Source organism: Rhinolophus sinicus, chromosome 18, assembly GCF_057876585.1.
Source record: "Rhinolophus sinicus isolate RSI-liver-muscle chromosome 18, RSI-T2T, whole genome shotgun sequence".
Lineage (NCBI taxonomy): Eukaryota > Metazoa > Chordata > Mammalia > Chiroptera > Rhinolophidae > Rhinolophus > Rhinolophus sinicus.
Window position 1 is genome coordinate 41,241,724 of NC_142518.1, and position 27,778 is coordinate 41,269,501.

The 27,778-nt window shown below is 40.7% G+C and overlaps 1 protein-coding gene across 2 annotated transcripts in view; it reads right to left on the reverse strand.

Annotated features, from left to right (window-relative positions):
• Positions 1 to 3,586: 3,586 nt before the first annotated feature.
• Positions 3,587 to 27,778, reverse strand: part of FAM120C (family with sequence similarity 120 member C) — an 86,061-nt gene continuing 61,869 nt past the window's right edge. The window contains exons 11-16 of one of the 2 annotated variants that reach the window (XM_019710841.3): positions 19,183 to 19,297; positions 16,168 to 16,377; positions 14,780 to 14,981; positions 12,119 to 12,257; positions 11,675 to 11,732; positions 3,587 to 8,389 (exon numbers count right to left, since the gene is read on the reverse strand). In XM_019710841.3, the coding sequence (XP_019566400.2) occupies positions 8,135 to 8,389; positions 11,675 to 11,732; positions 12,119 to 12,257; positions 14,780 to 14,981; positions 16,168 to 16,377; positions 19,183 to 19,297 (979 nt within the window). In that variant the 3' untranslated portion in view covers positions 3,587 to 8,134. The remainder of the gene's footprint in view (positions 8,390 to 11,674; positions 11,733 to 12,118; positions 12,258 to 14,779; positions 14,982 to 16,167; positions 16,378 to 19,182; positions 19,298 to 27,778) is intronic. The other variant, XM_019710842.3, reaches the window with a different exon arrangement.

Below are 27,778 nucleotides of genomic sequence, written 5' to 3' on the forward strand. Positions count from 1 at the left end.
GCTTTGGGCAATGAAAAGAAAGAAATGATGTGTGCCATTTTAAGCTTTAAGTCAGTGTGCATTTTGGTCACAGGCCTTCCCCTGACTCAGTGATGGGGCTTCTGTTAGTCTGAGTTCCCAAGTGACTATTGATAACAAAGCCCCCACTGCCAATCCATGTTGGACATACGAGTATAATATGGACAAGAAATACACCTTTGTTACATTGAGATTTGGGGGTTATTATTGCAGCAAAACCTAGCCTATTCTGACTAAAACACTCCTGTTTTTCTAGAGTTAGAGATTATCGATGTATAAGGACTGAATTATGAAATGAAAATGTATATGGATGTGTAAAATAAAGTACCTAGGCCTCTCTCTGACACATAGTAAGTCCTTAATAAATCACAGATCACTTTCTGTATCTGGTCCTAATAAATGACCATGGAATTTTCATATTTTCCACATATAAATAAAGACTGGTTGTAGAAGTTGTAAATAGAAGGCAATGTTCTGGGCTCACACTATTCTTAATCCTTGTGATTTTAGAAGAGAAATCACATTCTTTGTCACTTCTCCCTCAAATATACAGAAAAGCCCTCCAATTGGCCCTTCTTGAGTCATATACCCATCCCACTGGGGGAGGTGAAGCCAAATTACTGAAGGCCAACCCACCTTTACCCCAAGATAGGAAGGAGCAGTTCCCCTAAGGAAAAAACAAACAAACTGTGTTTAACTGCCAGAAAGAGGCAGGACTGCTGGGCAGGCAGAAAAAAAAAGTTATCTACTTAGTCAAAACGAACTTAGATTTAGAACCCTGGTTGTATCACTGATTAGCTGTTTGTGAACTTGGGCACCACTGAATCAGTCTGTTCATATGAAAAGTGGGGATAGTATTTACTTTTCAGAGTTGTTTAAGGATTAGAAACAATGTACATGAGCCTAATAACTTGCCTGGTACCTAATGGGCCCTCAGAAAACAGTAACTTTTAAAAGCCAAATGCTAAATATTTCCTACTATTGAATTCTGAGTTCCAATACCCAACGATCAAAGGCTAGGCAAAGACAACTATAGTCATAATGAACCAAATCTAAAACAAAGTATGTTACAAATAACACGTTGCATACGGTGGGGTTTAAATCCCTCGTGAAGATTCTCGTGATCCGTACGCAACGTGATAATAAAGTTCCGTTTAAGGGTAAAGTGTTTATAAGCTTCAGTAAGCCTCTAGGCTCAGCTGTTCCTTTAGTAATCTGTACACACAAGGCACAGAGTAGTCACAGAGACCAAGCTCAATTAGCATCACTCAGCAGAAGCCTTAAGGATGCTCTAGAGTCCAGACTTGGCTCCAAGCATCCCTGTGTTGTTCAAAGGTGATTCAGAGCTCAGTTTTTTTCAGAGCCCCATTTTAAAACACAATTTAAATGAATACTATTCAGCACTGAACCTGCATATTCAATCTTCTTATGTTTTTGCCATCAACTTATCTTCTGCCTCAGAAGTCTACAACCTGCTTTGTACCAGAGAACATTTTCAAAGGTGTTTTAGCTGTCCTTGATTTACTCATCAAACATTTATTAAGTGCATGCTGGGTGGTAGGTGTCAAGATAGAGGTGGTCAAGTTTAATGGAGGGGCAGAGATGCAGCAAAGTGCTATAGGGACTGGCTGTGATGAGTCTATGCAGGGATCCCTAGTCAGGGGTGAGGAAAAGAATCAAAGATATGAGCTGAATCTTGTGAGGAAACATCAAGAATGCACGAGAGACAAGGGGAGAGAGGCAACGGTACAAGCAAATGAGAAGAAATGGATATTTACAGCTTAATGTTTCTGGGATGCTCTTTAGTGTCATTGGAGGGGGTTAGGCATGGTTGCAAATGAGGCTAGAGAAGCAGTCAGGGGCCATGTCATGAAAGTGAGGGTGCAGCATGGTAGAAGGACAGATTACTCTGGAAGCTGATAAGCATGGTAGATTAAAGCAGAGGTTCTTAATGTCTCTTGTGTTGTACACTTCTTCAAGAACCTAAGAAAGGTATGGGACCTTTCGCCGTGAAAAGGTACATACACTTAGACACAAAATATTGCTTACAGTTGCCTGGACAGGAGTAAGACAGGGGAGCAACTGCAACAATTAAGGCGAGACATGATGAGGCCTGAACTAAGCCATGGCACCAGGGACAGAAAAGAGACAGATGTGAGAAACAGAAATATGGTTGAGTGTTATCAACAGAGCTTGTCACAAATTCGATTTGAGAAATGAGGGAAAGGTATAAATCTCAGATAACTCCATTGGTTTGTGATTTAGACAACTGAGCAGAAGGTAGTGTCACTCATGGAGAAGACCAGGCTTCAGAAGAGAAGATGAATTGAGTCAAAAGTGCCTTTAGACTTATTTCATTTTAGCATCATACCCTCTAGGACCATCCATGTTGTCGCAAATGGTAAGATTCCATTCTTTTTTACAGCCCTAAAGAACAAAATACATGAACAAACAAAACAGAAACCGACTCACAGATACAGAGAACAAACTCATGGTTACCAGATGGGAGGGAGGGTTGGGGGCAGACTGAAAAAGGTGAAGGTATTAAGAAGTACAAATTGGTAGTTGCATAATAGTCACAGGGATGTAAAGCATAGGGAATATAGTCAATGATATGGTAATAACTATATATGAGGTGTGATCAAAAAATACGGTGAATGTTTAAATAAAAAAAATATTACACTAAAAGACACATTGCCATTAATCCTTCTCAAAACACTCCCCCTCATTTCAAACACACCTATCCCATCATTCTTGCCATTTTCTGAAGCAGTTCTGGAAGTCCTCTTTCGTGTCTTTAATTGAGCTGTTGTGGCTGCCTCGATGTCCTGCATCGATTCAAAACGTTTACCTTTCATGGTCATTTTGACTTGGGATTAGCCAGAAGTCTCACGGTGCCAGATCCGGTGAATAAGTTGGATGAGGACACACCGTGATGTTTTTGTTTGACAGAAATTGCTGTACCAGAAGTGATATAGGACACAGAGCATTGTCATGACGGAGGATGAAGTAAAGACAATCACGAAAGAGGACTTCCAGAACTGCTTCAGAAAGTGGCAACAATGATGGGATAATTGTGTTCAAAGTGAGGGGGAGTATTTTGAGAGGGATTAATGACAATGTGTCTTTTACTGTAAGAAATTTTTAAAAATTTAAACATTCTCCGTATTTTTCGATCACACTTAGTATGTTGCCGGGTGGATACTAGACTTATCAGGGGATCACTTCTTAAATTATATAAATGTCTAACCACTATGCTTGTACACCTGGAACTAATATAATATTGATGTCAACTGTAACTGAAAAATAAAAATTAAAAAACATTTATACTAAAAAAAAAGTACCTTTTGAACACCCAAATAAAGAAATTCAGCAGGAAGCAAAATATGCCCTTCCATTTGATGATTCTTGTGTTGGCTCCCTTGCCCTGATATTCACCCACAAATAGGCTCCAAATCTCTGCACTGAGACCAGTATATCCACCATTTGCAAAAGGGATCCAGATATGGGAGAAGAAATTAAACTTCACACACTCAAAATTATTTCACATTATTTTTTACTAAAAGAATAGACTTTATAGACTTTTATTAAGCACTGTAAGTTTCTTTCCATCAGCATTAACAGAACAACAACCAATTTCCATCACAGAACAACTCCTGAGACATTTTCATTCTTTTCTGAAACACTTCCATTAACTTCCGCAGTTTCTCCTAAGAAGCATCCATTCAAACTTACATTAATAAACTATGGAGCTTTTGTGGTGAGGTGGGCCAAAAAGACAGGGAATTTGGAATCTGGGAGTGGGAAAAAGAAATACATATTATCCACCCACTAAACACACTGTCAAGGGCACAGGAGAAGAGATATTAACACAGGAAAAAACAATGAAATAATTTTTTACTTTTGTCAATAACATCATTAATCAGGGAGCACAAAACATCGACTCCTTGCAGTTAAAGTTTCTTTACCTAGTATGTTATTCTAAAAATAGAATAAAATAAAAGGTGGGAGGGGAAGTATCTTCTGGGAAGTAACTAAAATGAAGTCATCAGATTTGGCAGGGTTACGAGAGATTAATGAAATGTGAAATATTTAATTTGCTTCATTTACATGAAAATTCACTAGTCATTAGTTACTAACAACATGGAGAAAAAGAACACCTATAAAATATAAAAGTACAAGGTCAATGTCAAAAGCTGAAATGGGCACCCTAGCACAGGGAGTAATTTTATTTTGCTTTTAACTTGGAAAAGATGACTTCATAAAAAATGAAGTTATATTCTTAGAACATCAAAATAACCTCTGGCAATATTGAAGATAATTATCAGTAATAGGGGGATAGGTACACTGAGCTCTACCTGCACCAGCAGACTACTGTAATAAGCCAAGGGAAAAGAAAATGGAAAGTCAAATAAAAGAAGATGCCAAAGTCAGGAAAGGGAGAAAAATATAGGGTGACACACAATGGAACAGTGAAAACTTACCCTCCCCCCGCCCCCAACACCCAAGCATATTTAGGAAATATGCATCAGGAAGTGAACAAGTATTATGATTAACCCTTAGTAGAGTTACACTAACTACTTTAAACTGTGATCTACTCGTACTGTCAGTTCAAAGGGCGGGGGTCTTCATAGGCTCAGAGGGTAGCACTGACATTCCCACAGGAGCCTTCTATGGTTCCAACGGACTTTCACATTCTTTCTACCCTACATAAGCATTCCTCCACCAACCCCCACCTTAACCATCCTCCCTAATGCCTTCTCTGGCTGTTTTTCTGAGCGATCAAAAAAAGTTAATGTGATTTGGCCAACAATGCCAGGAAATCAAGATAGAGACAAAAATCAAATGTCACTAGATGAAGAAGTGCCATTTGGGGCTTTAAAGTTTACCCGAAGTCCTACTGGCTCAGAATGAAAATGATACAAGTGAGCAGAAGTTTGTCAGACCTGGTCCAGACCAGACTGGTCACTGAATATGGGTGGGAGTTATAGGCTGACCTCAAGGCACAGCAGCAGAAGTCAATAACTGCAAGTCCTTGGGGATCAGTGGCTATATACAACCAGGGGGCTTTTGCTTGTGGCCCTAAAGGTAAAGGGACCATTTCTGGGGGTTCCTATATAACTTTGTTCAAGAGAGGCCACATCATAGAAATGAAACCAAGTGAAGGATGACAGCCTCTTCAAGTGGTACTCACAGCAAACATCAGATCCGCCTTTCCCAATTTGTCCTCCAGTTAGAAACTTTAATTATCCTTAGTCTTTCTGGCTTCTGAATTGTGTGTTTTGGCAGATAAATTAAAATATAGGAATATGACCCTTTATGGTTCTTTCTTGTAAACTTCCAAACCCAAAATTCCGAATCCAAATAAAAATCAAGGTCGGAAGTGAGCCACTTGTTTCACCGTGGGCCAAGCTAGAAGAAAGTAGAGATTTGTAGAAGGGAGAAAAGCAAGCCTTTTGGCAAACTGGAATCATCCCTGTCAAAGTAGCAATTCTATTTCTCACAGTGAATGTCTATAAAATAAATCTGTGAGTTAACAATACTGTCATTTGATTGTATCAAATAGATTTAAGATGCACAGAAACAGCAACTGAAGAAAATACCTTTCCATATCACTCCAAGTACTTCCTACTAGAAAATGGAGATCTAGATAGATTTAATTTAACACAGCTCAGTGACTCTGGTTACTTTTTGAGCTCCTAAGGATTCCTCCCCGCTGTGGCTTCAGAAAGAAATTTCCAAGCCATCTAAGTTCACTACTGCTAGATATAGAAGTCATAACCTTCAAGATGTTGTGAAAGGTTGGGCAGGTCCAAGAGAAGAGTGGGGACCAAATTAGGGGAGCCAGTTCCACAGAGATTTTTGTACATTTTGTTCCTGGTTATATCTGGCTTGGTGTGCATTCTTGTCATCCTGCTTTGGTTCATGTAAGAAGTATCTGGGCAAGGGGAGAGGAATTCTAGGGCTCCCTCCTCCTGCAAATTGTAGGTTCTCTTAAACTGGGCCAGACTAGGATTAAACAGTCTGAGACTGTTTTCAATCTCTCATGACATATTCATTGTATGTAGGCAGCAAGCAAACAGCTGTCTGGTTGTCTGGAAAAAAAATCAACAAGGACCTGCAGTGGGTTAAAGTGCATGGAGTTTTTCAAAAAGAGAGAACTCTGCTAGAAGTCTAGTCAGTTGTACTCCTGTAGAAATAGTACTTCTTGGGCAAAAATATCACAAAGCCCAAAGGAGGTGTGTGAGGCTGAAGGCCTCAATTCCTAAATGAAGACACAATGCTAATCTGTTGCAAGCCATGTTCCCATCCCTCATACTTAGACTGCTGAGGAGGGAAACTGGAAAGGCAAGGTTGTCTTAAGAGTATCTCTGTCGAGGAGGAATAGCCTCTTTGTCCTGGGCAGATCCTGGCCTTACTGGGGCCTGGGAATCCCTAAAGGCCCAGGCCAGAGTCCTCTGAAGTCTTCCTTGCAAAGCAAATGAAAAGATCCAGTAGTCAAAATGTCAGTGAACAAATGAAACAATCTAGGTATGTAAAATCAAACTGTCGATTTCCTCACACTTCCCTACCTGTCTTTCCAATGCTAGTCCTCTCTCCTTCAGGGACGCATGGCAATCAATTCTAGCTTGAGGCCAGTTTGATCCTGGAGTTCCGAATGAGATTTCCTCTAAATTGGCTGCAAGCCCTGATGGTCACTTCCCATCCCCTTTCTCTCTCGGATCTAGGCTGCGCCTTTAAAAGGAAATGCCCAAATCTTCCCAATCCCGTTCCAACCTCCTGTTTTCACCATATGGGATGTGAGGGCTCTGTTCAAGATTAAGCTGGTGACAACCCAACTGTTGTTCTGAACAGGCAATCTCTGGAAAGTACTTTTTGTCTGCTTTAGAGAAGCCCATCCATCTTCTCAGAATTGTGATGGGCTGTGACTTAGTAAGGATTTTAAAGGGTGGTCTTTTGAAACCTACCACTCCGTTACTATGGAAGCATTTCTGGGAAATTCAGTAAATCCTCTGGGATATCACCATGTATGCATGTATGTAGTGTATGTATGTATATATGGATATATCTATATGTAGATATATATACACACACACATATACATATATTTATTTATATAAAATATGTATAGATAAATAGATCTGTCTCTTTATATAAAGGGTATGTGTATGCATACAGATACACACATTCATATATACATCCACCCACACACCCATACACAAATGTGCACACGTGCACACGTGAACACACACACACACACACACACACACACACACACACACACACACACAGTCTTTTGAGTTCCCTTTCGTACTCAGTGTCATTACATTGATTTCCACCCTTTCAGGGTGTGGGCAGCAGGGAGTGGGCGAACTGCACCACATCAACTATTTTACAAACAATGCGTTAGTTCAGAGGCAGGAAAAATCTGCCCAGTACTTTTGCGACTCACTTGAATCCCCCAGTACAAAGGCCATTGGTAGTTTTTTTTTTAAGTGTATAAAATAAAATAAAAATAAAAATAAAATAGCTAATACTACCTCACTTCCCTGAAAACATCTATCTTTCTGATTGTCAGGCCAGAGCTAGAGGCGGTGGTACAAACTCCTGGTGTAGGTGAGGGGGGAGCAAGAAAGAGGTAAATACTGATTATATACAAAGGCCCCACTCCTTTACAGAGCAAAAAGCAACTTAGGAAGCCATAGGCAGGTGTCCCCACCACCTCGTGGGTTTTGTGAGTATCATGAAAACTCACAAAACTGAAGTTGGCACTTTTCTATATATGGCCTTATGTGATGACACCCTAATTCTGACAGTCACTGCCTTACTAGGCTCCCAGGGGAGGTAAAGAGAATACTGGCACTCTATATTAAATTTGACAATAGGAGCTAGTCCTATTGCCATTCATCTTTGACCAGAGCTTCCCCAGAAGCAGACCGCTAAGTCTGGAGGCCCAAAAAAGACAGGGAAGGGGAAAAGATAGATACAAAAGGACAGCCCAACAAAATCCTGGATAAATCTAGTGTAAGCATTTATGTCCTCCTCTAACTTGGGCCTAAAATCAGAAAAGTATGTTTTCCCCTCTTCCTGATCTGGTAAATCCATCTGCAGCTTGTTATTCCTCTTTTTGTTGTGTCATAGTTCCCAGTTTTTGCTCTCGCAAGCGGCTCTTCCCCACATTCTTCATGGGGAAGTAGCGATTACCATTATTACACATGCTGCTGTCTCTGGATAAGGCACACTGGGATGGAGCTGGAAGATGATGCTCACTCTTCTCTTCTTTGATCAATGTGACATTGCCTCCATTTACCTGTGAGCGGGATCGACTCTGATTAGGCTCCAAGGATTTAGAAACTCCATCTGAAGTGCCCTGCATCAAAAACAGATACTCAGTGGAAACGGTAATCCCAAACGGCTGACCCTTCCCAAGCATATTCATAAACCAACTTGTGGAAGCTGCTTCGGTTCTTCAAAGACACCAGAAAGCCCAAAGCTTGTTACTTAGGGTGAGAACTTAGGCTGACAACAGATAGAACTGACTGAAATCCAATGGCAATGACAACAGCACAATAATGACACAGCTACCATTTACAAAGCTTTACAATATATTTTTCAAATACTAATAGGGAACCTAAGTGGGAGATATTACGATGCCCTGTTTACAGATGAGGCAGCTGAGGCACAGAAAGATTAAAGTAACTTGCTCAAGAACACCCAGATAGAAAGCAGTGGGACCAGACGTCACTCCAGGTCAGTCAGCCTCTAAAGTCTATTGTCTTAACTGCCTCAAAGCTGACATCCAGACATGTAAATGAAAGGAAAACAAACCATGAGATCTATGTGCAATATTCCATACAGTCTTTCATTAACTAAAAACATCATCTGTTTTCCTTTTAATTCCAGGAAGGTGACTGTTATCGAAATGCTAATGACACAAAGTGCATTACTTTGCAGCAGTGCTGGCTCTCAGTGAGTGTTAATAGGAATACTAACAGCTTGATTACTAGGTGATTGGGCATGCCAGCGACTCTGTTGTTCATTTTACAGATAAGACAAATGAGGCTCAGAAAAATAAAATGACTTGTCCAAGGTCACTAGCATGCCTAGACTTGTATCCGTTTTGTTTGACTCCAAAGGCTTTGTTCTTTCCACTAAGATACAATACATAATGGAAATCTAATTTCCGTTGAATTTGTGGTTAATTATAAATAACTACTAATTTTTATTGAGCATTTCCTGTGTTATGGGTCCCATGCTAAACTTTACATATATCATCTCATTTAACACTTGTAATGACGCTGTGAGGTAGACATCAATGTTTCCAATTAACATATGAGAAAACCAAGGCACAGAGAAGTTAAGTAACTTGTTCAAGGTCCCAGAACTGGTAAGTGGCAGAGCCAGATTCAAAGCTAGATCATTTGGCTCCAAAGCCTGTATACAATATGGGGGCTACTGTGAACTGCTGCTGAAGAATCTGGAGATAAAACAAAACTAGTAAAAATCTACACACAATGGATAGAATTAGCCCCCCCCCCAGGGAGCCAACAAAGAAAGAAAAACATTACAAATAAGTGACTCAAGAATTTGAAAACACACAAAACTCCAGAGGCCTAGGAATACTCTCCAGAAGACATGACTATAATGTAAACAGATTTAATACGCTGGAACAGTGAATTATCTCACACTCTGAAGAAAGGGGGACTGAACAGCAAAAGGGAAGTCAGCAAGGTAATCTGTAGCAGCTCGGTCCAGGGAAGACGCCTTCGCTGAAAACAAAGTCAGCATGAGGATGGCCTTGATAGGCTACCTCTACAGTAGATAACAGTGTCCCCAGAAATCTTAGCCAAGAGAAACAGGATCATCAGCTATCTCGTGTTTTCTCTGTTTCCTCATCTGTGCAAAAGAGAATAATAGTATCTATTTCACAGGTTCCTATAAGGATTCAGTGAGACCCTCCACATAAAGCACTCAGAACATGGTGTGCCTGGCACTCTGTAAGAACTCAACAAATGCCAGGTACTATTACTGTTCTGATTCCATGTCCCCAAGCAAACTTCTGACACCGTGGCCTCCCTTGCAGCTTGCACTTTGAGAATAAAAGCTCTGGTAGACATGGTTAAGAGCATAGTCACTAGAGTCAGTCAAGGCCTAGGTCTGGCTCTTGTTTCTAACAATTAGAGTTGGTACACTGTATTGCAATCAGCACAGCACAGGGCTTTGGGTTGAGTCAGCTCGGGCTGAAATGTCAACTCTGATATTGACTTTATGGATAATTTTGGGCAAGATGTTTCATTCCTCTGAGCCTCAGTTGCCTCCTGTCTAAAATGAAGAATAATAAATCTCACACGTATTTACATGAGTGACTGGAGTAGAATAAGTGTATAATATATCATGGTAATTATTTCTTCTCACCATAAGTCAGTAGTTTATCTTTCACTCTCTCCCTTCTCGTCCCCACACCCCATTCCTTTAGCCATAGCTTTATAGCTATTTCTGTGATCTTGGTTAATGTAAGCCAACCACTGAGAGATGGAGTCCCTCTTATTGTACCAAAATATGAGGTTTTTTAGACTATATGATCAGACCCTGAATCATGGTGAATTCAACAAGGCTGTACTGCCTTATGGGAGCCTAGCTGAATGACCAGTTTTCCTTCTAGGTGCAATCCCGTTTACCTCACTGAACAGCTTCTGGAAAAAGCTGAGAAGCTTTGGAAAAAATTCCAAGGTCATTGCTTTCTGACTTTGGAGTACATTATAAAATGTTTCACGTGGGGGACTTACCATTCTAGCTCCATTTTTGGCTCAAAATAACATTAGAGCAAATCTGTATTCTTTGGGAAAACATTAGACAATGGGGTTAACATGGATGTAATGAGGCCTCGCTGTATACAGGAGAGCTGATTTGAGATTGAGAACTGACGACAAAGGTGCCTTGCAGTATGGTCTAGTCGGTGACCCTTTGTGAAGATTAGAGACTGCATATGAAGTGTGTCGTAGACGAGACGGCTTGATAGAAAGTAGGCACTCAAGAAATGGTAGCTGCTATACTATGAGGAGCCTAGCAGTCTGAGTCCAATGCAAGACTTTGGATCACTATAAGAATAGGCCTTTATTATTTGGGGGGGGGGAGCAGGGTTGTGTCTAATGAAGACCAGTGGGGACTGTGATGTAATTCAAGGTGTAGATTGTTAGAAAGTTTAAGACCATTCTGAGCCATTAAGAATATGGAGAATGGTAACACCTCCTCCTCTCCCATATTCAGCAAAGGCCACGGACCAATTTTGTAAGAATCTCTGGTAGCCCCTCAGAAGGTGAGGCATACTGCCGGCAATCCCACTGTTAACTTCACCCTGGCCCCTTTATAGCTGCATGTAGCACATATTAGCCTACGTAAAGGTCTTTGGGACACAGTATCTGGTTTCCATCTTGTGGCCTCACTCAGTGAAAAGGATGACACTCTGCAGTCCTGCGGGAATGGCCTGGGCAAGCTAACCCTCACTAGGCCGCTAGAGAACAAAGCAATGAAATCAAATGGCAGGAGAAGCTATGAAAGCTCCCAGGTTTCCATGCCTGATCTGATCTCTTGCAATTTAGCAAAAAATGTCAAGAAGTATCAAACATAAGCTAGATAATCTCAAAAAGGTGCTTACTTGTTTATATCCTTTTTTATGTCCTTTGGATCCTCTACCAGTCTGTTCTTTTCCATGCCTTTAGAAAGTGAGGGGAAAAGTGATCATGAGGAACATATTAAGCCCATACTCCCATTTTCACTTAGTTAACAACTCACCTCCTCTAGGAATTGTGACCCTCTTAAGTTAGATGCCCCTCCTCTGTGCTACCTCTGTGCAAACCTCTCTCTCTCTGTGTCATTTCTATATTACACTAAATTGCTCTATGTCCCAGAATCCTCCTCCAGGGGCAAAAACTTTTTCATCAAGGCAGGGCATTTAGTATGTTTCCTGAACTAAACTGAACACTGGCTTTCAAAATGGAAAGTTAGTTAATGCCTTTACCTTAATAGGATTCAATAGCTGGGCATTTTCTCAAGGATGCCTGACTGACACTAGCTCATACCAACCTATTCGAATACATACCCCTTTCCTGGCCCACCGACAGAAACCACCTGCATGCCAAAGGAGCCTCGGCCCCTAGAGGATCTGCTGCCAGCCCACTGGCCCACAACCATCCCGGCAATCTCTAGTTTTCCTCCTTGGGGTGGTATTGGATGGAGACCTGGAAAGAGAGGAAGAACAGCAGTAATGAGTGGTTAAGTGCAAGGTAGGATAAGAGGCGGAACAAAAGATTCTACAGCCCACCTACTCTGCTTATTTCCATTTCTTTATGATAAAGACTTCATGATAACAACAAAGGGTCATGGTGGAGGCAAATTTAGGGACAGGGGTTAAAGATCTATACACACCCACTTTAGCAAGTGGAGTGTGGATGATTCATTTTTCAACTACAGAGCCCAGCACACAGCAGGCATTCAATACACATTGAGAGAACGAATGTCTTAAAATCTAATTATTGGAAAATTATAGGCCCAAATCACTTTTGATTTAAATACGTATCACTATACACTGGAGGATTAGCCCAACAACCAAATGAAACAGAAATTAATGAAACTAAACTAACAGCAATTTATCATTAAAAAAGCAAGAATAGCAATAGTGGAAAACCAGAACGAATTCAAGACAAGACAGCATGATATCTCCTTAAAAGAGGAAATTCCAACTTTTGTGTGTGTGAGCTCACAGGCACAGTAGAGTTTTGTAATTTGGCACAAAAGGAAGCCTTCATAGAGCACAGAGTTCTAGTAATTCTAGTTCTAAAATTAAAAACCTTTAATTTTAGTTTATGGAGAAAACCCAAATGTTAATAACCCTTCACTCATTTAGCAGGTCATTAGTAAAGAGCCCTTTGTTTACATACAAGTGGAACCCTAAGGAACTAGGGTGCTAGCTCATCCTAAGAGGGCAAGAGAAGACTTGCATTTGGAGATCTTGTGGCCTTTCAGGAGGGAGGAGGCTCCTCATGAACGACCAGTAACTGGAGACTAGCCATCACTGGGAGCTGGGGCAATGGTAAGGACCTCCTGAGAATCTAGCCTTACATCTGTCTTCTGAGACACTGTAAAGTCAACAAGCAAAGAATGAGGGCCGGCCTGGTGGCTCAGGCGGTAGGATCTCCATGCTCCTAACTCCAAAGGCTGCCGGTTCGAGTCCCACATGGGCCAGTGGGCTCTCAACCACAAGGTTGCTAGTTCAACTCCTCGACTCCCGCAAGGGATGGTGGGCTCCGTGCCCTGCAACTAAGATTGAACACGGCACCTTGAGCTGAGCTGCTTCCCGATGGCTCAGTTGGTTGGAGCACAAGCTCTCAACCACAAGGTTGCCAGTTTGATTCCTCGAGTACCACAAGGGATGGTGAGCAGCGCCCCCTGCAACTAAAGATTGAACATGGCACCGTGAGCTGAGCTGCCACTGAGCTCCTGGATAGCTCAGTTGGTTGGAGCACGTTCTCTCAACAAGGCTGCCGGTTCGATTCCTCCACTCCCGCAAGGGATGGTGGGCTGTGCCCCCTGCAACTAGCAACGGCAACTGGACCTGGAGCTGAGCTGCGCCCTCCACAACTAAGATTGAAAGGACAACAACTTGACTTGGAAAAAAATCCTGGAAATACACACTATTCCCCAATAAAGTCCTGTTCCCCTTCCCCAATAAAATCTTAAAAATAAAAAAAAAGGCAAAGAATGAGAGCAGGGATCCGTGAAGTCACCTTCAAGGGATGGAATGAATGGCTGGCTCCCTGGTTTATAAGACTTGACCATTACCTGACTGAACAGGACTCATCTAATCATGATCTTGTGCTAAACATCCATACTGAATTCTGTGACCCTCAATTTAACACAGACTTCAATTTCCAGTTTTATTTTTAAAAGTGACGAGCAATAGACTACAGACACCTTTGACCATAGCAATGACACTCCCAACCGATCACAGAATCTCTATATTTCATGTTAAAATGTCCCTATTGAAATATCCTGTTTCACCAGGGTACAGGTTATTTGCATTCTCAGGATTAGTATCTGAGCTACCTAAGCATGACTGTCTATTCACATTAAGCCGCAAGTCAGGCGTCACCATAATTTAATAACTTATACGTGTGTATGCGTGTATGCGTGTGTGTGTGTGTGTGTGTGTATTTGTTTTCCCCACTAAACCACATACCCTGGAGGGCATGGTCTATGGCTTATTTCTCTCTGTGCTTCTGGAAATATGTCAGATCTACCCTCAGAGTGGAAATGGGAACATCAGACTATAGTCATCTGCCGACACTAGTCATTTACTCTTACCTCCCACTACTCTTCCTGCAACTCCTCTGTACATCTGCCTATGGGGACTGAGTGATCTCACCAGCAACCACGAAGATCCAGGTCACATGAGTTATAGTTCTCAAAAGTAATCAAATGGCTCTTGGTTTCTGTATCAGTTATTTCAGGAGTTTGGTTGGTGATAGTCAAATCCTTAGAGACCAACCACCTCTATAGACAGTGGTCGGAAAAGTCAGTGGACTTTCTTCCCCAGGCTACACCTTTCCATCTCAATAAGTTCCTCTTCAAGCTACCACACAACATAGAAAGTAAATGAGATAAATGTATGTGAAACTGCTGATTCTGTAACTGGCAATAATTACTACATGGGTTATTATGAAACAGATTGAGGATGACAAATACCTCATGCTTAGGTACTGACCTGCAAAGCCCCGGCTCCTTCCTTGAGGGGGAGGTGGCATAGAGCCCATGGCTCGGGAATAAAGTGAAACAGGGTAGAGAGAGGGCACCATGGGAGGCACAAAAGTAGGTGATGGAAGTAGAGCAGAAGGCGGTGGATGGTTCATGTTGACTCCTTCAAGGATACTCTGTCTCATCTTTTCCACTTTGGTTGCCAGGTCAGCCTTCAAATGAGGAACAGAATAATAATAGCAGCTGCCATTTTTAAATTTCTCCTATATTTCAGGTACAGTATTTATTGGGCACTCTAGGTACAATCTCATGAGTCAATACCCGTTAAGGGAATCAAGGCCTGGAGTTAAATGACCAAAGTGACACACTCAGGAAAGCTTGTCTGGCACCAAGGCCCCCACTCTTCATACCACACCACACTGCCACCATACTAGTTCTGACCCAGGGCTTGTGAGGCACACTGACTAGGTCAAGAAAGACAAATATAACAATAAGTATTTACTGATGGTCTATCACACAGCCAGCAATAGGCTAGGCCATTTTTCAAGAGGGAGGTACCAGAGAGAACAAAACCCTGACATATACAAAGCCTTTCAACCTTGTCCCCCATACCCAGGATCAGAGAACCCAACCTGTCCAGGATAGGTCCATGCCTCTAGGCCAGAGGTCGGCAAACTTGTCCTGAAAAGGGCCAGATAGTAGATATTTTAGGCTTGATGGGCCATATGATCTCTGTTATAACTATTCGACTCTGTCATGTCAAATGAATATGGCTGTGTTCCAATAAAACTTTATGGGAATAAAAATTCCAAATTTTGGAATTTGGGGGTAGTTTGCCAACCCCTGCTCTGGTTCTTCAGCTCATTCCTCCCAAATGGATAAAGGAATAAGTAAGGGTTCCTTTCCCTTGCCTTCCCTCATTTTTCTCAAGGTTTCATTGCAAAAAAAATAAAAATAAAAATAAATCCCCTGCTTTTTACCCTCTTATCTACATCACTACACTCTTCTATTTCCAAACATAGTTCCATTACAAAAATATCATTACTTGAAAAACTGACTTACATTTTTGTAAATAAGGGAGATGAAATTCTAAGAATTGGAGGACAGACATATAGTATATCTGGGTATTGCACGGGGAAGAAATGCTCAGAGTAAGAAAAGGTATATGAAAACATGAAGCTCATTTTTAAAAAGCTTTCCAATATATGATTTTATGACATGTACATATCAGACTCTGGGCCTTTGGGACTATCACTGACCAAGTTAGGTCAAGGTCAGCCACATTCTCCCACTTCTGCTACCTCCCTCCCCAGTGTCTTTGCACTGTTCCCCTCCCTGCACATTCATCCCCACAGAAAATCAGAGATGGCTCTTAGCAGTTGCCCGACGTGCTGGTACCTGGCCATCACAGAGCTCAACCAGGGATACTCGATCTCGGCCCGCTTTAATTAGCTTGCTCTGGAACAGCTTGCCATCGAAGTAAATCCAAGGGCAGCAGTGCTCCCAAGGGACTGGCTGACCACAGGCATCATTAGCAAACAGAGCCGTGTCGACTCCGCTCATGAAGAGGGCAGCGAGCTGGATACCTCGAGCATCCAGTTTGTCAATCTAAAACCACCACAGAGCAAAAAACATATTAGGAAATTACTGTTATTGGTTACATTTACTCTTGTTTCTGTTATGCTGATTATTCCAGTCAAATTTGAACATGTTGCCTTTCAATATAAACATTTGCGTGAACAAGCAGCTTCTATCCATTTCTTTCCTGAGATGGTTTGAAAGATGCTCATAACAAAAACAACAAAAAAGACATGTTTTGAAACTTTAAAAAGCCACCAACTTGAGATACCAGTTTTTGTTGTCGTTGTTGTTTTGGCTTGTCAGATTAGAAAAAACAAAACAAAACTAGAGACTAAAAGAATACCCAATGCTGTTGGTGATGCAGTGAAATAAATGGGCATGCTCATACAAAGTTGACGAGGAATTTATATTACAATTAAGCAATATGTATCAAGAACTTTGAAATGTTCACATTTGTTGACTCAAATTCTACTTTTAGAAATCTATTTTAAGGAAGTAGAGATGTGAATAAAGTTCAATGCATAAAGATGCTAATCGTAACATTACACATAATAGGGGAAAACTAGAAAAAAAACGGCCAACATTATAATAATTAAATGATACAACTAAATGATAACATGTTATTTACTAAATTTTTTAAGACATAGAAAATATGTGCTATGTTAAGTAAAAAACAATGTATAGTTACATCAACAATATCTCAGCTATGTAAAACGTACATGATGAAAAACTGGAAGAAATCATCAAAACATTCACAGTGGTTATCTCTACTTGGTGTGTTAGATGGCTTTAATAGGAAAACGGAATATACTTGCAGGTCCCCTTCTAGGTGTGGTCTAGAGTCAGTAACTGCTGTAGAACCAAGCAACATTACATTTATAGTAAAAAGGAATCACCCATTGTTCATCTTAGACTGTGTTGTCTTTCCCTTAGTTGACCTCACTTGAATTAAGATTTTCCAAAATCAAGACTTGTTGGACTTGATCTTCTTCTAGTTTATCCTAGGGCTTCAAAGGTTCATGGCTACTGAAGTTGGGGGAGGGGTGTCCTGTATTAATAGGTAAAAGTTATTGAGTACTATGTAATACTTAAAATAGGTGAGGCACCATTCTAAGTGTTTTGCATCTATTATTTTATTTAATGTCCTCATAACTCTAAAAGTAAGGAAACTAATGCTAGAGAGGTTAAATAACCTGTCCCAGGACACACCAACAGGAGGCAATGAAGCCAGGATTCAAATTCAAGGAAGCCTGGCTTCAGAGCTTACCCTCTAACCTACTAACCTGTTTCCCCGAAAATAAGACCTAGCCGGACAATCAGCTCTAATATGTCTTTTGGAGCCAAAATTAATATAATACCGGGTCTTATATTAATTTTGGCTCCAAAAGACACATTAGAGCTGATTGTCCGGCTAGGTCTTATTTTCGGGAAAACATGGTATGTTCTACTGCCTTCAGTTATACTATGGATTCATTTTCTTCCTTATGCTGTTCTAGACTTCCCTCTAACACCCAATAAGTATTATTTAAAAAGGAAGTTGTTCATCGACAGATGAATGGATAAAGAAGATGTGGTATATATATATATATATACAATGGAATATAATTCAGCCATAAAAAAGGAAACCCTGCCATTTTGAGATAGCATAGACAGAATTTGAGGGTATTATGCTACGTGAAATAAGTCAGACAGAGAAAGATAAATACTGTATGATCTCATTTATATATGGAACCTAAAAAGACCAAAAAACAGAAAACCCAACCAAACTCATGTATTAAGAAAGATAAGGGCGGCTGGATGGCTCAGTTGGTTAGAGTGCAAGCTCTGAACAACAGGATTGCCAGTTCGATTCCCACATGGGCCAGTGAGCTGCACCCTCCACAACTAGATGAAGACAACGAGCTGCCACTGAGCTTCCGGAGGGGCAGCCAGATGGTTCAGTTGGTTAGAGTGAGAGCTCTCCACAACAAGGATGCCGTTCAATTCCCGCATGGGATGGTGGGCTGCACCCCCTGGAACTAAAGATTAAAACAGCGACTGGACTTGGAGCTGAGCTGCATCCTCCACAACTAGGCTGAAGGACAACTACTTGGAGCTGATGGGTCCTGGAGAAACACACTGTCCCCCAATAAAAATTAAAAAAAGAAAGATGAGATTTGAGGTTATTAGAGGCAGGGGTGGATGGTGGGGTAATTGGATGAAGGTAATCAAAGGCACAAAACTTCTAGTCATTAAGATAAATGAAGACTAGGGATGTAATGTACAGCAGGATGACTACAGTACAGTTAACACTGCTGTATGATACATAGGAATGTTGTTAAGAGAGCAAATCCTAAGAGCTCATCACAAGGAAAAATATATGTATATATTTGGTATCTATATTTGATGATGGATGTTAACTTACTGTAGTGTTCACTGCATGATATATGTATGTTAAATGATTATGCTGTACAACATAAACATATACAGTGTTATATATCAATCCTATTTCAATTAAACTGGGGAAAGAAAGGAGGGAGGGTGGACATTTACTCAAAAGATGAACAGGGGACACCAGGATAAGTCCCCTGTAGTGTATCTTGAAGAGTCAGAAAGCTTACCATGGTCTATGGGCCACAACTTATTTGTCTTGCACAATATTCATCTTTTCTATCCATTCTCACCCATCAGCATGGCAACAGCGTTGCAGGCACCTCTTGGTTTTATTAACAGACATAATATTTGGTTGAAGTAAATCAAACATTTACCTATAGAACTTATTCTTCTCCCTAGCTCCAGGCAAAGCTCTGGGCTCATGAAATAAAGAATTTAAATGAGGATAGATCAAATCACCTTGAGTTCTTGAAGTTGATCTGGTTCATAAAGCTGGGTAGATACTGCCTGTGCAAGGAAGGTGTCTAGCTCATGGCGATGCAGGATTCGGCCACCAGGCCACTGAACCATGTACCTAGAAAATAAAAACATCGTTATTTGGTCATAAAAGCTTGTTTAAACTAAGAAACTATCATGGCCAGATCCTAGACTAGGTTTTGGTGATTCCAATGGAATAAAGTAAAAGAATCTCTGTCTTTGGTTACTTGCAGTCTCAGTAGCAGAGGCGATAGGCACGTACATCAACTAGTGTGTTAAGTACCAAGATAGAAGAATGCTACAAGAGCACAGAAGAGGGCTACAACTAAAAGAATGAGGAAGGGCATCCTGAAAAAAAAGCCAGCAGGAGTTGAGTTTCAAAGATTATGTAGAAATTAATTAATGAGACAAAAGGTGGGGAGATGATGCTGTAGGTTGAAGGAACAGTATGAGCGAAGGCATAGAGGTATGGAGTTCAGCATGAGATATCAGGTTAGATAATGCTGGAGCTAAGTAGGTTTGCAGTGATGGGAGGTGAGATTAGAAAGTAGGCCAGATCATGATGGGTCTCGAAAACAGTATTAAGGAATTTAAATCTTTATCCTGAAAATATAGGAAGATGGTTAAAGACTGTCAGCAGGAGAGTGATATTGACTGGTTTGAAGCTGACTTGGCTGAAAGCGTAAGAGACAAAAGGCATTGATACCAGTTGGGAGGCAACTGTACAAATGTGTGGCCCAAGAGGCCTGAACAAAGGTGCTCGCTGAGGGGATGGAGAGGGCTGGGGACAAAGCTATTAAGGAGATAAATCCACAGGATCTGGTCATGGATTTTTATGGGGAGGGAGTAAAGGAAAGAGTCTAAGATTCCTAAAATTCTGGCTTGGGCAGATGGCTAGATGATGGAGCCATTCTCTAAGATAAGAAATGCACTAATTATATAAATACTCACTTATGACTATTTGAATTGAATTTCATGAATTGAATATGCCTTACTGTTCTACGCACCAAGAATACAGAAAGAGGAATAGAGAGAGATAAAAAAAATACAAATACATCAGTACAAAGTCTATGTTCTTAGCTCCTGAAGGCCCCACAAAACAATGTTCATAATTACTGGAGTTGTGTGAGACTTCAGAAACTTCGCATTTAAAGCAATAGCTGGTCTCTTTTAAGTGGCATATAAGGTGGGTTTCTGGGGATTTTGGCCCAGTTGCTACTACCAGGAGGCAGTGCGGTACCCTGGGAAGAACCTCGGCTCTGCAGCCAGACAGCCCGGCTTCAAGTCTTTAACCTGCTGTTCCTCACCTGGAAAGATCACAACAGTGCAGGCAGCCCTACTGCCATCACTTTCTTCAAGCCCAAACGACCCAAGATGGTTCTGGGATTGCAGGACACGGCAACAAGCCCTGTTGCTTCTTTAGGAACTAAATTCTAAATGACTGGGATTTCCAGGGGGAATCTTCCTGGGCCATACAAACTTCCCTTTGCCCACACAATTACCTACTTCCCTGCCCAGAATTTTCTACTTGAAAAGTTTATTCTTACTTTATAATGTATTTTATACTTTTTGACATTCTATCATATATTGCATAATTCATAGCTTATATCTTCTACCAATATAAAATATTTGTCTTCCTCAATGCTTTTCTTTTTGCCTGGAGGACTATATTACCTACTAATATTGTTTCTCTTTTGATTTGTAGTCCTATGCCCATTCTTTTATTATCAATTTTTCCATCTTATTTTATTGGCAAAATGTGAAACAAAAATAGAAGAAAATGAACACAAATGCGATTACAGTGGGGGGCTTTAGTATACTACCATCAAGCTATGACATATAAAATCCACCTAAAATACATTTAAAGTCACAGAAAATTTGAAAAATACAATAAATAGGTTCAAATGCTTGGCTGACTTTGTACAAAGAAAACACATTCTTTTCAAGCGACCGTGTGAGTTCCCCTGAGGCCTAGGATCTTGTTTGTTTGCCCTTGTCTATTGTCCTATTTATCATTCCGATTTATTATGAACTATCTAGCACAGCACATGGCATAGAGTAAGTATCGGTAAATATTTATTGAGGGAATGACTGAATGCATCAGTCAGGCCATACCAAAAAACAAAAACCCTCAGCAAAAATCCTCCAAAGCAGAATTGTAGCAGTCATACCCTGACCACTATGAAAGATAAACTCACCTATAGGAGTCAAGTGTGGAGATAGGCAGGCTCACAGACAGACTAATACAATGGGAGGGATGTGATTTGATAAACGGAACAGATTATTCTGAGTGCTCTAAGGACAGAGTGACTACATTTACCTGGGAGAATCGGAGAATCACAGCGAAATGAACATTTCATTTCCTAGGGATTTGAGTTTTTGGTTTGCTTTATACTTTAGTGTTAATTTGCAATTTTCATGTCTCTCTAACCTTAGTATGGTGCATAGCAGAATGGGTGCTCAATAATGCATAGCAGAATGGGTGCTCAATAAATGTCTGCTGAATAAATGAGTCAATATCACGATCTTCAAAAGGAAATGCTAGCTCCATCTTTTGGCCAGCACTGCTCTTTTACCTGCCTTGAATGAATTATGAGACAGAGTGTGTAGGGTCCAAGGAGTCAGAGGAGTGAGACGCTCATAAATGAGACAGAAGGAAATAATGATTATTAAATCAACCAATATTTAGTGATGCTCATCATATGCTGTTTTTTGAATATGATTCCATTGGGGGATTTTTATAGCATTGCTAACTTCCCAAGGAAGTTCCTCAATCTCAATGACAAGATGACATCTTTATTATTAGTAATAGTATTTACATTATTATACATGCTATATATGAGCATTATATATTACATTATAATATGTGCAGCAAACAACAAGTTACTCATAGGAATAACACTTACTAAATTCTTCTTGCAGTCTAGATACCTTGGCAGAAACTTTGCATACATAGCATATAGTAGCAAAGAATACAGACCTGGAGTCTGACATACTTGGCTCCAATCTGGATTCCACTACTTCTTTTCTACGTGACTCTGGGCAAATGCCTTAACCTCTAGGGGCTTTAGTTCACTTATCTCTAAAACCGCGATGATGGAGCAGGCCCGGTGGCTCAGGCAGTTGGAGCTCCATGTTCCTAACTCCAAAGGCTGCCGGTTCGATTCCCACATGGGCCAGTGGGCTCTCAACCACAAGGTTGCTGGTTCAACTCCTCGAACCCCACAAGGGATGGTGGGCTCCACCCCCTGCAACTAAGATTGAACACGGCACCTTGAGCTGAGCTGCCGCTGAGCTCCCGGATGGCTCAGTTGGTTGGAGTGCAGGCTCTCAACCACAAGATTGCCTGTTTGAATCCTGCAAGGGATGGTGGGCTGCGCCCCCTGCAACGAGCAATGGCAACTGGACCTGGAGCTGAGCTGCGCCCTCCACAACTAAGACTGAAAGGACAATAACATGAAGCTGAACGGCACCCTCCACAACTAAGATTGAAAGGACAACAACTTGACTTGGAAAAAAGTCCTGGAAGTACACACTATTCCCCAATAAAGTCCTGTTCCCCTTCTCCAATAAAATCTTAAAAATAAATAAATAAAAAAAAAATAAAATGGGGATGATGCTGCTTATATCTCAAAAGGTTGTAATGAGGACAAAATGCATGTAAAAGCACTTAGCACAGTATCTGGCACAGCAGCAAAATTGGTTACCATTTGTAACTGAGCCACGTAAGGTACAAATCCTTCCTTTACTACTTGGTGAAACCCTCATACTGTGTTTCCCCAAAAATAAGACCTAGCCAGACCATCAGCTCTAATGCGTCTTTTGGAGCAAAAATTAATATAAGACCCGGTATTATATTATATTATATTATATTATATTATATTATATTATATTATATTATATTATATACCAGGTCTTATATTAAAATAAGATGTGTTAATTATGTTTTCTATCTCCATTTTTACGTTTTCTCTTTGTTGCTGTTCTTCCTGAGATCACTGAACATCCTTATAACCAGTGTTTGGAACTCTGCAACGGGTAGATTACTTTCTCCATTTTGCTTAGTTCTTGTGGAGTATTGTTCTGTTCTTTTATTTGGGACGTTTCTTTGTCTCCCCATTTTGGCTGCCTCCCTGTGTTTGTTTCTATGCATTAGGTAGAGCTGCTATATCTCCCAGTCTCCCAGTCTTGGTAGAGTGGCCTTATGTAGTAGGTGTGCTGTGAGGCTCAGTGGAGCAATCTTCCTGGTCACTTGAGCCGTGTACTCCAGGTGTGTCCCTTGTGTGGGTTCTGTGTGCATTCCTCTTGTAGTTGAGTCTCTGTTGCTATTTGCACATTGATGGTAGGGACTGACTCTTGGGCTTACTGGCTGTGAGGACTGGCCTTTACTACAGTGGAGGAGTTGTGGTGCAGGGGAAGCCTACAGAACAGGATCTGCCTCCACAGGGCTCTGGTGCCTGCCCAATCTGCCCCTTGGGTGTGTCATCCTTGGAGGCAGCTGGGTGATACTCCAGTTTGTTTTGAAGCTGGCTCCTGGGGCACCAGCCCCAGGGCCACCTGGCAGGGGACCCTCTGCAGGTCAAGTTCAGTCACAGCCTGTGCCCCACCCAGGGCCAGCTGGCAGGAGCGACAAAAAAATCTGCAGATGGCCGCCACTTGTGCCGTGCTCGGAAGCTCCTTGAGAGGCCAAGCCACGAACCAAGGCCACCTGCCACTAGTGCCGAGCTTAGGGCTGCTCTGCCAGAGGTTCAGGACATGCTCAAGCTAGATGCTGCTTGTCTTGTTTCTGCAAACTTTTGAGAGACCCTAGGAAAGTCTACAGCATGAACCAAGGCAGGCAGTTTGTACAAAAAAGCCACTGGATGCCGCATGGGTGTGCCCGAAAGTTGGGCAGGGTGGGTTCTAGAATCACCAAGGCATGGCGAACCAGCAGCAAGAGGTGTAGCAATAGGGACTCAGATATGGCAGCTGCCTGCATCTGCACACTGGGAAGGGGGAGGGTTCATCAAAGAAATAATGGCCTCCACCAGCTCCTCCGTCCAAGAGAAAGCTGTCCCTTCCACTGGTCCTGAAGCCAGACAACTCAGTTCCTCACATGTCCCTGTCACCTCCCCAGCTGCTGATCCAGCACTGGAGCTCACAATCAGCGATTCTGGCGGTAAGTCTGTGCACGGTCCCATTTAGAGTAGTGCCTGGGACTCCCTCCACCCTCTGTCTCACTCAGTCACAATCTCCGCTGGTTTTCACAACCAGAAATTATGGGGACTTCTCTCCCCAGCACTGGAACCCTGGGCTGGGACCCTTCGCTCCTCTGAGGGGACCTCCACCAAATATCCCTCCCAATTTTTTTTTTTTTAAAGATTTTACTGGGGAAGGGGAACAGGACTTTATTGGGAAACAGTGTGTACTTCCAGGCCTTTTTTCCAAGTCAAGTTGTTGTCCTTTCAATCTTAGTTGTGGAGGGTGCCGTTCAGCTTCATGTTGTTGTCCTTTCAGTCTTAGTTGTGGAGGGTGCAGTTCAGCTCCAGGTCCAGTTGCCATTTCTAGTTGCAGGGGGCACAGCCCACCATCCCTTGCAGGAGTCGAAAGGCAACCTTGTGGTTGAGAGGACGCACTCCAACCAACTGAACCAACTGAGCCATCCGGGAGCTCAGCTCAAGGTGCCATGTTCAATCTTAGTTGCAGGGGGCGCTGCCCACCATCCCTTGCGGGACTCGAGGAACTGAACTGGCAACCTTGTGGTTGAGAGCCCACTGGCCCATGTGGGAATCGAACTGGCAGCCTTCGGAGTTAGGAGCATGGAGCTCTAACCGCCTGAGCCACCGGGCTGGCCCCATCCCTCCCAATTTTTAATGGTCACATGCTGGCATGGGACCAGCCAGTTTTGAATCTCCGCACCTCCTTCCAGTCTCGAGGTGGCTTCTTCTGCATATCCTTAGTTGTAGGGCTTCAGTTCACCAAGATTTTAGGCAATTACCAATGATGGTGGTTTTGTAGTTTAGTTGTAATTTTGATGTGGTCGTAACAGAAGGTAAACACAGCGTCTATACCTACTACGCCATCTTCACCGTACGCTATCTTGACCGGACGCCCACTTCTTTTCATTTTAAACATTTACAATTTTATTCTGATTACAAAAGTTCAAGTTCACTCTCATTCAGAAAATGTAAAAAAAAGCAACAAAAAAAAAGTATAGTGAAAATGAAAAGCAAAAATTAAAATAATTTGTATTCTTACCATTCAGATATAACCATGGTTAAGATTGTTATGGTTTTGGCTTCTTTCTTCATATCATTTCAAATCTCAATTTTTTTTTCTTTTTCATACTACAAATATTGTATATATCAAGAAGTGCATCTTGTTTTCCATTCAAGATCATACTGTGAGAACTTTTCATTCATCACTTTTCAAAAACATGATTTTTACTAATTGCATGTTCATCATATAAGTTTATCAATTTAAACATTCCTGTAATATCGGAAACTTATACTGTTATACTATTTCTTGTATTATAAACAATACTACAAAGATCACATACATAAATCTCATCTGTATGTCTGATTATTCATTCCCTTAGGATAGATTCCTAGAAGTGGAATTATTACATCAAAAGTTATGTCCATTTTAATGGTCCTCAATACATATTGTAAAATCGTTTTCTAGGCCAATTTGTCCTAACTCCCAGGAGTGTGTCAGCATGGATTATCATTAATCTTTGATGATTTAATGGGCAAAAAAGTCTCTTGCTATTTAAATTTCTGTCTCTTTGATTGCTAAGGTTGCATATTTTTTTCCACACCCTTATTTACTTCTATGACTGGTCTATGTCTATCATAGACATACCAGTTAATTTGCTTGTTCTGTCTGTACCTGCCTCTCAGATAATCAAAAATCCCATCTTTATAATAGTGACAGCTATTTGGACACGCGGCAAACAGCTGATCCAAGTCAAATCAATCCATGGCTTGCCAGAGTCTTGATAATTTGAGCTAAGAGATTCAGAATTTGGTGAAACAGACAGGCAGAAAGAGCTACACGGCCATGAGAGTAGGCAGTCTTTGTTCCTGCCTTTCCAGCATTATTCCCTGGGTGCAGCACTTTTCTTTCTTGTCCTTGGATGGCTGAGACTACCTGTTATATCTTTACAATAAAATAGCTAGAGGAGCTTTTGTTTCTTGTAAACAAATGAATCTGAAGACTGTCATTTACCCATTTTTAGAGTAGTGTTACTTGTCTTAAAGTCTATTTTGACTGGTATTAGTATTAGTACAGCCATTTCAGTTCTCATATGATTATTGTTTGCATGACACATTTTTCTATTCTTTTTCTTTCAACCTATTTGTATCTTTGAATCTGAAGTATTACTCTTACAAATATCTCATGCTTTTTATAGTGTTCAATCTATTTACATTTGATGCAGTTGTTATGGGCTTCATACTTTTTTTGCTTTTATGTTTGTTCCTCTTTTTCTTCCTTCTATTGGGTTAAACAGATATTCTCCAGTGAATTATTTTAATTCTTTTTTTGGGTTTTAATTATATTATTAGTTATTTTCATGATGGCTGCTCTACGGATTATGATATACACCTTAACTTACACACTACTTCAAATAAATACTAAATAATTCCAGTAGTATGTATAAACTTTGTTCTGCTATAGTTCTCTTCTTCCCTCCATTGTGCTATTATTGTCATGTATGTTATACCTTTATTCTAAAACCAACACACAATTTCATAATTGTTTTATGCGATTGTTGTTTTAATTAGTTAAGTAAATAACTGAGAAAAATATATTTATACTACTTTTTATATTTACCTGTATAATTACCTTTATAGGTGGTCATTACTTATTCATTTAGTGTTATTTCCTTTCATTCTGAAGGACATCATTTCATACTGCTTTTAAGGCAAATTGGTAGCAATAAATTCTCTTAATTTTTGGTTATCTGGGAATCTATTTTACTTTCCTTTCTACTTTACAGCTTTACTGAGATAAAATTAACATGCCATACAACTCATGTATGATAAGTATATAATTCAATTTTTTTTAGTATAGTTACAGGATTGTGTAACCATCACCACTATCTAATTCCAGAACATTTAAATCATACCCCCTATAAAAAAACCTAGTATCCATTAGCAATCATCCTACATTCACACCTCCCACAGGCCCCTGGCAATAAGAAATCTATGGATTTGCCTATTCTGAACATTTCGTATAAATATAACCATATATGTCCTTTGGTGACTGGTGTCTTTCACTTAGCCTAATGTACTTCAGGGTTCATTCATGTTGTAGATGAATAAGTAGTTAACTCCTTTTTATAGCTGAATTAATATTCTGTTGTATGGATATGCCACATTTTGTTAATCTATTCATTAGCTGATGGACATTTGAGTTGTTTCCACCATTTGGTTATTATGAATAGTGCTATATGAATATTCATGGACATGTTTTTGTGTGGATATATATCTTCATTTTATGTTCTCACCAGCAATGTTCCAATTTCTCCATATCCTCACCAACATTTGTTCTGTCTTTTTTATTATAGCCACCCTAATGGTTGTATAATAGTATC